The sequence below is a fragment of the Oryzias melastigma genome, linkage group LG14 (genome assembly GCF_002922805.2).
Source record: "Oryzias melastigma strain HK-1 linkage group LG14, ASM292280v2, whole genome shotgun sequence".
Classification (NCBI taxonomy): domain Eukaryota; kingdom Metazoa; phylum Chordata; class Actinopteri; order Beloniformes; family Adrianichthyidae; genus Oryzias; species Oryzias melastigma.
In genome coordinates this window covers 7551950-7564781 of record NC_050525.1, presented here as the reverse complement: position 1 = coordinate 7564781, position 12832 = coordinate 7551950, and the positions used below count along the sequence as shown (strand labels likewise).

The 12832-nt window shown below is 39.8% G+C and overlaps 1 protein-coding gene across 3 annotated transcripts in view; it reads right to left on the bottom strand.

Moving 5' to 3' along the window:
* Positions 1 to 1115: 1115 nt before the first annotated feature.
* Positions 1116 to 12832, bottom strand: part of pknox2 (pbx/knotted 1 homeobox 2) — a 105647-nt gene continuing 93930 nt past the window's right edge. For all 3 annotated transcript variants that reach the window (XM_024261670.2, XM_024261672.2, XM_024261671.2), the window contains 7 exons: positions 12183 to 12368; positions 11927 to 12059; positions 9739 to 9836; positions 5866 to 5985; positions 5702 to 5778; positions 4906 to 5084; positions 1116 to 3957 (listed from right to left, as the gene is read on the bottom strand). In XM_024261670.2, the coding sequence (XP_024117438.1) occupies positions 3698 to 3957; positions 4906 to 5084; positions 5702 to 5778; positions 5866 to 5985; positions 9739 to 9836; positions 11927 to 12059; positions 12183 to 12368 (1053 nt within the window). In that variant the 3' untranslated portion in view covers positions 1116 to 3697. The remainder of the gene's footprint in view (positions 3958 to 4905; positions 5085 to 5701; positions 5779 to 5865; positions 5986 to 9738; positions 9837 to 11926; positions 12060 to 12182; positions 12369 to 12832) is intronic.

Here is a 12832-nt window from a genome sequence, read left to right as displayed (position 1 = left end):
TGAGGTTAGCAGGAGTAAGGAACTTTGTTGGAATCATTGGAATGACGATAAAGGCAATTTTTTTGCAACGTTAATATTTTTTTCTTTGACTGGTCTGCTTTGATATGAGAAAACTCCTCTGGGCTCAGTTAAAATGCTTTGTGGAAACAGATGTATTCACTCCTTCACGTGGTTTCACACCTGGCATTCTGTTGGGAATCGAAGACTGAAGAGGACCAGCCACCTGAAACAAAACCTAAAGCGAAAACTTTCAAAATCTTCATCCAACACAATGTCAGCTGTTTAAAGTTTCACTTTAACTGAACCCAGTGACTAACAATTTTTATTCTAAAAAGTTTTTGCTGGTACACGTATTCAGTTCCAACCAATACTGAGACAAATTATGCAAACCAACAGTCAAGCATGAGGAAACTAGAATCTTGTAGCAGCAAGCCGCAGTTCTGATTGCTATTCTGTCACTGCACGGTACCAGTTTAGCAACCAGATGTAAAATGTTCCACAGGCTACAGAGAAAAGCCAATTTACAATTTACACACACACAATCATTCCTACCAAAACTTACTGCCGTGGCGTCAAAAATGTCCAATTAAAGTTCTTACCACAGCCAATGCAGGGAGGGTTTGATTTCCAGAAAACTTACCAGGATTTCTTCAAGGACATCAAAACACATTGAAATACAACTAATGTAATGTCCTTATCACTTAAGGACTAATTGTGGTAGTATTTGTTCTTAATTTAACCACTGATACCTAACATAATTTTTAGCATTGGTTCTTGTCATTTAAATTTGTCCAAAGATAAAATCTGAAAGATATTTACAACAGGTAATTGATAAAGGCTTTAGCTGCATTAAAAAAACACAAATAAATATGCTTCTGTAAAAAATGTACAGGAAGTTAAACATTCCAAATAAATTGGACAGAAAGTTCTCTTGGATAATTTTGGATGGCATGTTCCAAACACTTAGATTACAGGCTTGATCCATAACAAGTGGATGGGTGGTGACGGAGGAAAAGGCAAAATCCTAACCATATCATCATGTCACTTGAAGTTTTGTTCCATCAGCAGAAATGAAAATTAGAAAGATGAGAAATGAATAGGATTGTGGCTGGAGGTATGAGAAAATGAGAAAGATTTAATTATTAAAATCGGTGTATTGGAACACAATAGATTTTGACAACAAAGTGTACAAACAAAATAGAATTTTTTGCTGTGGAAGATCCATTAAGAAGGCAACTGAGAAAAGAATATTCATGAGAAACATACTCCACACCGAACAACTGCGAAACTCGGCATGACATGACTTTTTTTAAAGACAAATTCACATTTAAAATGAGAGGGTTTTTAAACTGTTTTTGACAAACAAAAAGAAAGGACAAATGCACTGTTTCTTGGAGTATTTTTGTAGAAAATGGAAGAGGAGACAAGTCTATTTTGTCTACCTTTATGTTTTCCTCAAAAGGGCATCTCTTGTAAAAAAACAAAAAAGTTGGCTCCGAAGTAATGACTGTACATAGAGAACTGGGCTGAGTGACTCCTCCCCCCTCACATTCCAAACAGGAAGTACATGCTGGCTCCAGGAAGCCCAAATCCCATAGACTTCTATGAAGAAATAAACAGCCTGTACTCATTTTATTTGACAGAATAAGCGTTCTTGGTCTGATATATTTATCTTAACATCTTCTTGCTAATCCTATTTTCTTATAAGACATTTTTTCTTTATCACAACTTTTTCAAGATATAAAATAACCAATCAGATGTCACAGTAAAAGCACTGGCTCCTGATTGACAGATTGTCCCGAGCTGGTTTCAGTGGAAGGAGTGTGGGCTTTGAACAAGCTCACTCATGTTTGGTGACAGCAGTTTCCATAGAAACATTGATGCAGACCGACTCGGACCAATCACTGTCATCTGGCTCCAACATGGCGACGTCCATATCCTGGAAAATGGTGACTGAATTGGCTTCATTTTGCTGGAGCTGGAGGTAAGGCATTTTTCTATGTGTGACATCATACCAGCTCTATCCAGTACTCTATTTACAGTCAATGCTCCAGTGTTCTGATATTTTAGGACATCAGTTTGTGGTGACCAGCACAATCCCTTAAACTCACCAAAAGTCTGAGGCATTTTTTCAGAGTTCATGATTAGTGTCATGCATGTACAGTATGTACATGGCTGCCACCTGGTTTAATAACCATGATTAGAAACGGAGTTCTTCTTTGAGCTACGTTCTGAGGGCACACACGCACACATACGTTCACAGAAACTGAATAAATATGCAAATCTTTAGCGTCAGAATCTAAATGTAAGAAAAGTCTGACATACTCATCATATGTGCAGTCAGTGTCTGTGTTCTACTTTTTAGTGTTTCACTGTAGAAAAAGACATTTGAATGTTATGCTTGCAAATGAATGAAGAGATTCACTCTGAGGAAGAAACGTACTGAGAGTGCTGTTTAAACTCATGCTGGGTTCACACCACACGACGTGAAGCGATGTCTGGGTGGAATCCGCTTCACCTCCAGTTCACACCACTTGCGTGTTTTTTCGTGACAGTGGCCAGGCGCTTCTGCTCAGCTGTGGTTATTTAGAGCTTCTACAATTAATTTGACATCGTTCATCTTGACTTTGTCCCCAACTGCTCTCTGTCTCGTTGATTGTGTTTTTAGACACCAAAAACCACGCCCCCCCGCTTTATTGTCAGCCCACTACATTGATCTGTATGTGTGTGTTTGTTTTTTGTGTGTTTACTGTATTTTCATCTCTTCAGTCTGTTTAGATTGACAAATGCGATCATATTTTTTTAATCATGGTATCTTATTGTGAAAATTTGGTTATATTTTGAAAATTGACCCAATTTTCTCGTGTGTCTTGGTGTGACTTCCTTTCAGGATTGACACGGATCACTCCAACAAAAAACAGAACTGACGGAGAAACGATCGCTGCACTGCGCTTTGCGTCTGGTGTAACACCATAAGTTAACAACGGCGCCCAATGGAAGTGCCTCCGTTCCGCACCGCTTTGTGGTGTGAACCCAAAATCAGAGCCCCCTAATAGATCGGAAGGATGTCCAGCAGAGGACGCCATCTCCAACAGCCACTTCCCTCTTCTTGAAACAGATTTTACAAAGTGAAATCCCACACTGGCTCCAGAGTGAAATCGTGTATTCCTGTAAACTGTTAACAAAAAGACTACAGCCCTTTTTTCTGGTAATTCAGATGCCACAATAATACATTCGCTTAAACAGCGGTTTCCACACACCTTCCTGTACAAAGGTCGATGAATCTTTAATACATGTCGTCATTGTCCTGTGCAGCATTTCAAAATGTCCCGTTTTTCTGACAGCATGCAACAAATCTTTAAACAGGCTAATAATGCTCTAAAAAAATCTGACAACAATCTCTTCAACTCTTTAGTTTCTGTGCAATTTTATGTCATGGAAAACAGAACCATGGAGTACAGAAGTGTGCTGTTTCCCACAAATTCAAACAGCTCACTGTGAATAAAAAACAACCCCAAAGCAAAAACACTAAACTAAAATGTGTCTACAGTCATGAGGGTTAAGACAAATGTTTCTGACAGGTTCCACAGAAGTCTCTGAAGACCTGATATGGCCTTAAACGCTGGGGCTTTGCAGAGTGGTTCTACAAGAATGGGCTGTGTGAAGCTGACAGCCAAGGTCAAAGGTCATGAAGCCCTTAGTCCAGTTCCTCTGTGGGCCCCAAGCTTAGATCTCTCCTCCCTCTTTCCCTGGACAGTTGCCTCCCCCTGTCGTGATCCTCTCTTCCATCCTCCTCATCCTCCTCGTCCTCCATCCCATCCTCTTCATCTTCTTCCTCCTCCTCGTCCTCATCCTCTGTGCCGTCCATGGAGTCGTCAGCACCGAGCATGGCTTGCTGTATGGCCAGAGTTGCTGAGTCTGAGGACAGGGATTGGAGACTGTCCATGCTCAGGGGGTCTGTGGGACACATTAGAGATGTTAGCATCAACAATACTTTTTCTGTTTATGGTTTGCTTTGAAAAAAAAAAAACAATCGTTTCTGTCACCACAAAAATGTTTGTTTACACCCCAGTTCTGAAAAACTAGGATGCTTTCAAAATAAGTACAATTGAAAACAGAAAACTTCCTAATCATCAAAACAACATTTTTATTTATTTTTTTTGTTTAGCCTTTATTTTACCAGGAAATCCCATTAATATTAAATATCTTTTTTAAGGGAGACCTGGACTGAAAGGCACTCACACAAGAAAATGAAACAATGCTCACAATTTTTCTTTCGTTTTTCTAAACACCAGATATGACGTCACCGATTTCACAAAGTGAAAATCGAATAAATACGAACATTTACTAACGTTTATTTTTGACTCCACTGTGTTCTGATGGTGAACATTTGGATGGTTTATTCAAATATTACATTTAAACATGTTTTTTTATTCGAAATTGTTCGACCACAATGCATTGTGGTCTATATTCACTAATCTAGTGAGCATCGATGGACGCTAGTTTTTCACAAAGACTTCTGGGAAGTTTCGAGGGCTCTCGATTATGGAATTAGCAGATTGGGACAGCACTAGAAAATGAAGAACACACTATATAGTGAGTGGGGGGAATTCAGACACAACCAGAGACATTATTTTCCTGAACGTTGTTTTTTGGGGGACTAATTGTAGGGGTAGGGAGAAGGGAAGAATTTAGCAGACATTTCTGAACTAAGTACTGTCTTTACTACCATTATGTTGACAGTATAAGAGTGAACAGTCTCTTCTCGTGGTTTAGTTTAAACTTGAATTGAACTTCATGAATTTCAGGTGATTACAGGATAAAGTTCTTAAGATGTTGACTTTTACCCCTGGCAGTGTGGATTAACAGTATGCTTTTATTTAAAGGCTGTTAAGGCTGACTTACTCTCTGAATTGCCTCCCGTCTGGGATCTGTGGGTCTGCAGTACTCCAGCAACAATGGAGTCCGGCCAGAAGCGTTGTGTTGGGCGATGCTGCGACTTCATTTTCTTTGCTTTGGGAGCTGGGTCTGGGTTACTGGCATCCAACATGGGCTGGAGGATACGCCGGCGGGCATTAATGAACCTAAAAAACGTGGAGATGAAGGACACAACCTCAGAGTTTAGCAGATAACAGCTATTCTAAAATATTGATGGAGAACTGACTAAAGAAACAAACATTATTCACAGGATAAACTGAAAAAAAAATCCTTAAATTTCAAACGTTTGTGTCAAACATTGCAGGGAACATTTATCAAGACCTGTTAATTAGATTACAAGCGTGGGAGGAGCTGATAGTTTTTAAGAAGTTATAATATGAGGAATGAGCTAAACTTCAGTGAGGGACAACACAAGAAGGATATTTTCTTTATCAAGATTGTTCAAAGAGATTAAATCTGATCTCTGTGAGGTATTATACTGTAAAAAATGTGATAGAATTTTCTTGACTAGGATGGTGTATGTTTCTACGTTCCACACAGCTGAAACATTTAAGTCTTGAAGAAGTAGTAGAGCATGTCTATGTATGCATGAACGACCAGAAGGTGGCACCACAGTATCATCAATGAAACGAGAGCTCCAGTTTTCATAGGATGCATGTCTACTCTGGAAAAATCCTGATTTTCCCTTCTCTAGTCGAGTCAACATTTGACTTCATCTGTGACACAAGAGTTTATCTAAAATGACAAACCTCTGGCTTCTTACCAATTGTTCACTTGCAAAAGGGTGAGACTTGTTTGTGCTGCGATCTGTCTCTTCTCGTCCTCTGTTGGGTATGGATGCTGGAACAAACAGACTTCATGTTACTTTCTCAAAGTCTGGGCCTCGCTCCGTCTTTGATACATCTCCTAAAAAGGTTTCTGTCCCACCATGAGGTGCTGGAAGAGCCAAGAGCGCATGATATTCGTGGCGTGTTTGGGCAGCACCCCCCTTTTGTTCTTGGACTTCTTGTCTTCACTGTCCAACAGGGATGTCAGATCCATGTTCACCTTTATAAAATACATTAAAATCGTAAATAGTGAGAGATAAAGAAGCAGACGGTTTCGAGTAGTTATTGTTGCTATGGAAACAACAGGGAGGCTACAGATCGCATTTTTCTTTCTTGTGGTGAAGGCAGAAATACCATCTGAAATGTCGCCATGGCAACTGAATATATATTAAAATGTTAAAATACATATTCTTGTGTGTACTGGATTTAAGGGAGCAGCAGATAAAACCAAATGTTTGCATTTCAGAAATAAACCAAATTGCTAGGAGTTCATGGAAAACTTGTTTAATATGTACTGACATGTTCGAGCATTTCTGGAATATTTACTAATTTTAGAAGGACTTGTAGAACTTGTTCAGTTCTAATAGTGCAGAGTACACACACGAGGCTCCCGGTTAGATTTAGGGATAGTGTGTGAATGAAAGTTTGGTCAGGTTTGGACGTCACCTGCTGGGATTAGATGAAGTTTTTGTTGTTTTGGGATAGATTTCAAGATCCAGAGTTGATGGTTAACCACTCAGTCAACCCGTCAAGAAAAAATGTTCCAGCGTTATTTTTCTACGGGCATGCTGGTGATAGTTTGTAGTAAAAACTTTTAGAAGAAGGTTAAGTAGGTAAGACGCAGGCGCGTCAAGTTTGGATTTTTCAGGAACCCTGTGCAGTTGTGTTGTTCAAGTGATGTGTAGGTGCTTCCTGCTTGTGGGTTGACTGTTAGAAATTAGGAAATAAGCTGATTGGAGGCCTTCACCTAACAGTAGCCGGGACATAATCTGGTTAAGAAAAAGAATAGATGGCAGAAAGATGATCTGAGTATAATTTGTGAGGACAGTTATGCATCCAACACATTCTCACTCCCAACTCGTCACATATTGACATTTGGCTAAGGACACCTCCGCGTCAAAAATTGGCGTTTTGGGTGTTACCAATGCATCGTTAAATGTTCTCATTAAATCACGGGCCCACAACTTCCGAGCTGCAAACCAGAATCGGTCCAGTACTGGGATGCGGAGCGCACTGCTACCTTATTCCGGTACTGGTACCCTAACCTGGTATCTCGTCCAGTACCAGGTTAGGGTACTGGTACTGGGTTTAGGTACTTGTACTGGACGTACCCAGAGGACCAGTCTGCGTCTGGTACTGCATTTGGTACTGCGTCCAGCACCAGGTAAGGTTACTGGTACTGGATACGCCCCAAGGACCAGTCTGCGTCTCGTACCGCATCCAGTATTTCGTTCAGTGCCGAGTTAGGGTACTGGATTTAGGAACTGGTACTGTATATGCCCCAAGGACCAGTCTGTGCCTGGCACCGCATCCGGTACTGTATCCAGTGCCGGTTTAGGGTACTGGATTTGGATGAACCCCAGAGGACCAGTCTGGGTCTGGTACCTTATCTGGCTCTGTGTCCTGAGGGTTATAGACCCTTGATTTTTTTGAGCAACCAACACGTCAAAAGACGATGGGTTGGGGACACTCAAAATGTCAAAAAGTGATGCGTAGGGGTCTTTAACCAAACGTCAATATGTGGCAAGTTGGGGATGAGAATGTGTTGATGTATCACAAGCATCCCACGACTGGGTGCGTGTAAGGACACCGTATGATAGCATCACCTGTATGTGTGTGTAACTTACAATATCCTCACAACTGTTTACACTTCCAACACACAAGGCAATATGTTCCACTTTCATGGCGTCTGTTGAAGTGGCTGTTTGAGCCTCATTTGCTCCCTTTTAGGTACAACTGCTCCTTTTCTAAAACAGTCAGCACCCATATGGATACACTTAAGCCCTTAAGTTGCACTTCCTTTTGCAAGTTTACTGAACATAAAGCTGATCTTCTGGCGTGTTTAACTTTGAGATGTTCTTAGTAAAACCAGCGAAAGCTGAAGAGGTGTTTGCTTTCACCAGGTGTTACATTAGGATTGATCTGTTTCCATAACTTGCTTTACTTTCTTTATGATTGAAAAAAATTGCAATATCTGCACAACTGCTGCTGCACATCAAGTTAATGGGCCAGATTTCTGTCCCTTTTTTAGTAATGATTCACTCCACTCCACAAAAATGTACTCATAAACTGATATTTTCAAATAAGTTGACTTATAATATGTTGGCATTAGTATGTAATTTAAAAATAACTATTAAAGATGAATCACTAAGACAAGTCATTAAATGTCAAGGCAGCCACGATGTGATAAGACGTCACTGCGTTACATAACAAACAAGAAAAGAAAACTTGGAGGAACTCATTACAATCCCATCTATAGGGAGAGGACACAACGTCTAAAAGTCACCCAAAGGATTGGTTGAGAGGCCTAATAATGCAAAAATATGTATATATTTGTTGACAAAACAACTATTTACATATTATTTGTATGGTACTGCTGTGTAATAAAAAAATTTTGTTTTTTTTGGAAGTCATCAACTTGTCTATTTTTTGTTCCATTTTAGAAGTTTCATATGGTCTTGTTTGGAGATTAAAAAAACAAGTTGATTTAATTTATTTAGAATTGTTCTGGTAAGATTATTTCAGGAATAATTTGACCACTCCCTTTATGATAAAAGAGAAGTTGGTCATGTATTGTTTCTGCACATGACAGCACTCTTTATCTCTGTATCTGTTTTAATCATTGGGGTTCTGCTTTCCAGCTGGTTGTAGATAATTGTGACAAAATATGGATCAAAGTCCTGGGCAAAACTGATCTGTGTTGGATTTGTTTTACACTTTATGCACCATGGGATGGCCATGAGATAGAGATGTCGACATCTGCTTGGAAGATTACTGGTTCGGTTGTTGAAAGGTCTTTGAGAAAGACACTGAACCTCACATTGCTCCTGGTGGTTATAGGTTGTCACCAGTGATCGGCGGTGGAGCCGACCAACTGGACTGTGACTGTACGGCCCTTTGGGCCTTCAAAGAAGGTAGTAAAGTTCTGGATAAAGATACCTCATTTACAATCAAAAAATCTTAAACAAACAAAGCGAATTCTTGTTTTGTATCTGCAAGAACAAACATATTCTCATCCCCAGGTTGTCATGTTGACGTTTGGTTGAGGACACCTCCGTTCACTGTTTGACTTGTTGGGTGACCCTAACTCGTCGGTTTTTGACGTGCTGGCTCTTCGTAAAATCAAGGAGTCTGGAACTCTAGGGGCACTGTACCAGAAAAGCACTGGTCCTCTAGACGAGTCCAGTACTCGTACCCTAACACGGTACCGGTTTGCGTCTGGGCCCAGTTCGCCCGCAGTACCGCATATTGTACTGGTTTGGGTCCGGTACCCCATTTGGTATCAAGTCCGGTGCTGGGTTGGGGTACCAGTACTGGGTAGGGTACAGGTGTGCTCTGCTTCCTGGTACTATACTGGATCCGGTTCGTGAACCAGAGGTTGAGGACCCTTAATTTAATGAGAACAGCCAACACGTTAAAAAAACGACGAGTTGGGGACACCCAAAAGATAATCTTTAAGACAGAGGGGTCCTTAACCAAATGTCAATATGTGATGACTTGAGGATAAGAATGTGTTGTAAGAACGGCCAAAAGGACAATGAAAGCCTTTAAAAATTACTGGAATAAATAATGTTAACTCAGAACTGCAGCAGTGGGCTGCAACCAAACAAAGACAATGAAAAGAATGGAGGTAGTGGGCAACGGTACAGTGGGTCTCCGTCTGTGAGATGTAAAGAGGGAAGCAGTGTGAGGTAAAAAGCACAGGGAGGGATCATATGGGCTGACTAATAGCTCTCGGCCTGCATGACATTACCTGTGAGTTCTGAATCTGGATAGTTCCTGTCGGTAGCGCCTGCGTTAACACTGGCCCTTGTGATGTCACCATGGCAACTGACTGGTACAGGGTCCCACCTGACGGGATAATTTGCTGCCGTGAGTATCAAGTGGCCTCATCCACTACTGGAAGCCCAAACCTCACAATTCCTCTGAAGGTGTACTAACTACTCCATGCAATCAGAAATACACACACACAAAAATAAAATAAAAAAAAACGATCAAATTCAAAGGCAATATAATGTCCAATAGAAAAAAACAAGAAAAAAGAGAAGTGTCTTTCTGCTCCTGCCTTAACTAGCCTTGATCAAGGCCCTTTTATCCAAGCACATTTGAGCTTCTCAGCGTGTAGTGATCAAAGGCACAGCCATTGATTTATTTTGGGTTAACAGGGATTTCCAGAGGGCAGGATTAACATTTCGTTATACAGACATGGCATAATAAAAAGTGAGGCTTAGGTCAAGAACACATACAGGCACACTCAGGTTCTAAAGTCAATCAAAAACATGCCAATAATATTTAATTTTTCAGACTAGCCCTGATTTGATCCTAATTTGGATTTTTGTGGTTTAAATGTGACACAAAGGTTAACCACAGTTTACAGATATAAACACATTTTTATGAGGTAAATGTGATCTTTGCTGTATATTTTTGATGTTCTACCTTAAGAAAATGTTAATAAAATGTAAAAAGTATAAATTTTGTCGCAGCATTTATTTGGAAAAAGTGACTTATTTTAGTTGCAAAACTTGAGATAATCTTTAAAGCTGGTTAATGTTTAAAGCAGAGGTCTGCAACCTGCGGCTCCGGAACCAAATGTGGCTCTTTTACCCCTCCGTTGTGGCTTTTTTTTTTTTTTTAAATACAATATTTATAAAAACATAAAAAGTAACTGCAAAGGGAAAAGTAAATAAGTAGTAAAGTTAAAAGAAGAAAACCAACTTAAACTTTATTAAACTCATTCACAAACAGTTGAAGGACTGTATGAATCATTCAAGGATCCTGACAACAGTAGCTATAATTCTCCATTAGTCCTTTGTAGTTTATTAGCGTCATACTGACTCATTTGGACTTCATTTTTAACTTCATTTATCACATAAAATCAATTTATTGTCAGTAAACACAATCAGAATTAAAATTTAGTTAAATTATAATCCACTAGATTATAGAGCAGATTTTCTATTCTTGAACAAATTCAAGGATTTAAAGTGTGCCTCATGGTTTTAATATATGGTAGGGATCACTTAAGTGGCTCTGATTTAGTTGTTGTTGGTTATATTTATGAATTTGTGGCTAAAATGCACCAGAAACAATAACTACTGCATTTATTGACATGATCCAATGGTGTTGGATGTCTTTTATTTTGAAAGAAAGTCATGCAAAGCTCTGTCAAAAATTATAAACTATTGTTTATTATTTAAAAAAAGATATTTTCTCTTTATGTTTGTTTTATTTATGCAAAAAAATAGTTGAATTAAATGTATCATATCAGTACCAAAAACATCAATATAAATCAGTATCTTATTTTTCTAAAGGGTGAGTGAAGACTTTGTGGCTCCTCTTGGGTTTTGGTTGGTGAGAAATTTACCCGAATGGCTCTTTAAGTGTTAAAGGTTGCAGACCTCTGGTTTAAGGCAAAAATATCACCTGTAAGCAGGTGACTGAACATTGTGATGCTCAACATATTCTCACTCCCAACTTGTCACATATTGACGTTTGGTTAGGGACCCCTCCACGTCAAAAATTAAAGTCCCAAATTTGTTGTTTTTTGACATGCTGGCTGTTCCCATTAAATCCCCAACCTCTGGTCTGTGAACTGCACCGTACCGGTCCACGTCCCGGGCCATTTCGCGCCCGGTACCTCTTCTGGTACAGGTGTCTGATACTGCCTCCCGAGGATTGCGGACCCTTGATTTTACAAACACCTATCACTTCAAAAAAGGACGAGTTGCGGACAGCCAAAACATCTAAAAGTGGGGTCCTTAACCAAACGTCAATATGTGACGATTCTGAGATGAGAATGTGTTGGCATGCTAGGCTGAACAATAACAGTGTTTCTGCTTGTAGCTTTATTTTATAAAAACTAACATTTACAGATCCAACACAAACTTTGAAACATTAATGTCGTCAGGGCATTTTAACAGGTGTGTGTGCAGTCCCGTGTCTACCTGACACCACAGGTGAATTGATGGCCGTCATGGCGATGCTGCTCTGCTGCAGACCTTCTGGCACCACAATCCCTGAAGGGTTTGCAGAGCTGGAGACAGAGGTCATGGATGGAGAGGAGGTCTGAATTAGTTCCTGGAGATCACAAAAAGAAACAACATTGGAAAACAAAAGCCCAACTTTTTTGTAACATGAAGGCTAACACGCTGTGATGGTAGTTTAAGATGCTGTTTGTTTTGAAATGTGTCCATGACTGACCTGCTGTAAACTGAGACTGTTGTGGGACGGAGAATAGGGACCTCCGAGGTCATTCCGGAGGAGGTTGTCGCTGTGCATCTTGGTCTTGAGGCAAGTGATGTAACGATTGCAGAAGTCCTTGCAGAGTTCATTGACCTTCTCTAACTCCAACAAGTGGATCCTCAACACCTGGATGGCCTTTACCATCTGACAGAAATCAAGATTCACGTCAGAATAAGTCTCATGTTGGCTTAGCACAGAGATTCCACATGTTCAGAAAGTCAGAGTAAGGATACAGTCTGTACTGAGAGCTTAGGTTAGCCTGAGAGAAAGTCTCATTTTAAAAAGCATTTAAAAACTGATAAGAAACCAGTGTTCAAAGATTGAAATTACAAAACAGTTTCCCTCCTTTTTTCCAAAATATATAAGATTTTAGATTCTTGGGAGCACATGTGTGATGTTTTTGTTTTACCTGTGAAAAAGGCAAATTTCTGCTGTTCAAAAACTGATCATATTTTTGCTCTAAGGATTCCCTTAAGCCGATTCTGTAAACTGCTCCACAGTTTGAGTTCGCTATAATATTGGGCAGTAAATGAGCCCGAGGAATACAACAGAAATGTTTATGGAGTTTTTTTTTCTTCCACAAAATATAGTCTCTTGTTATGTAAGAA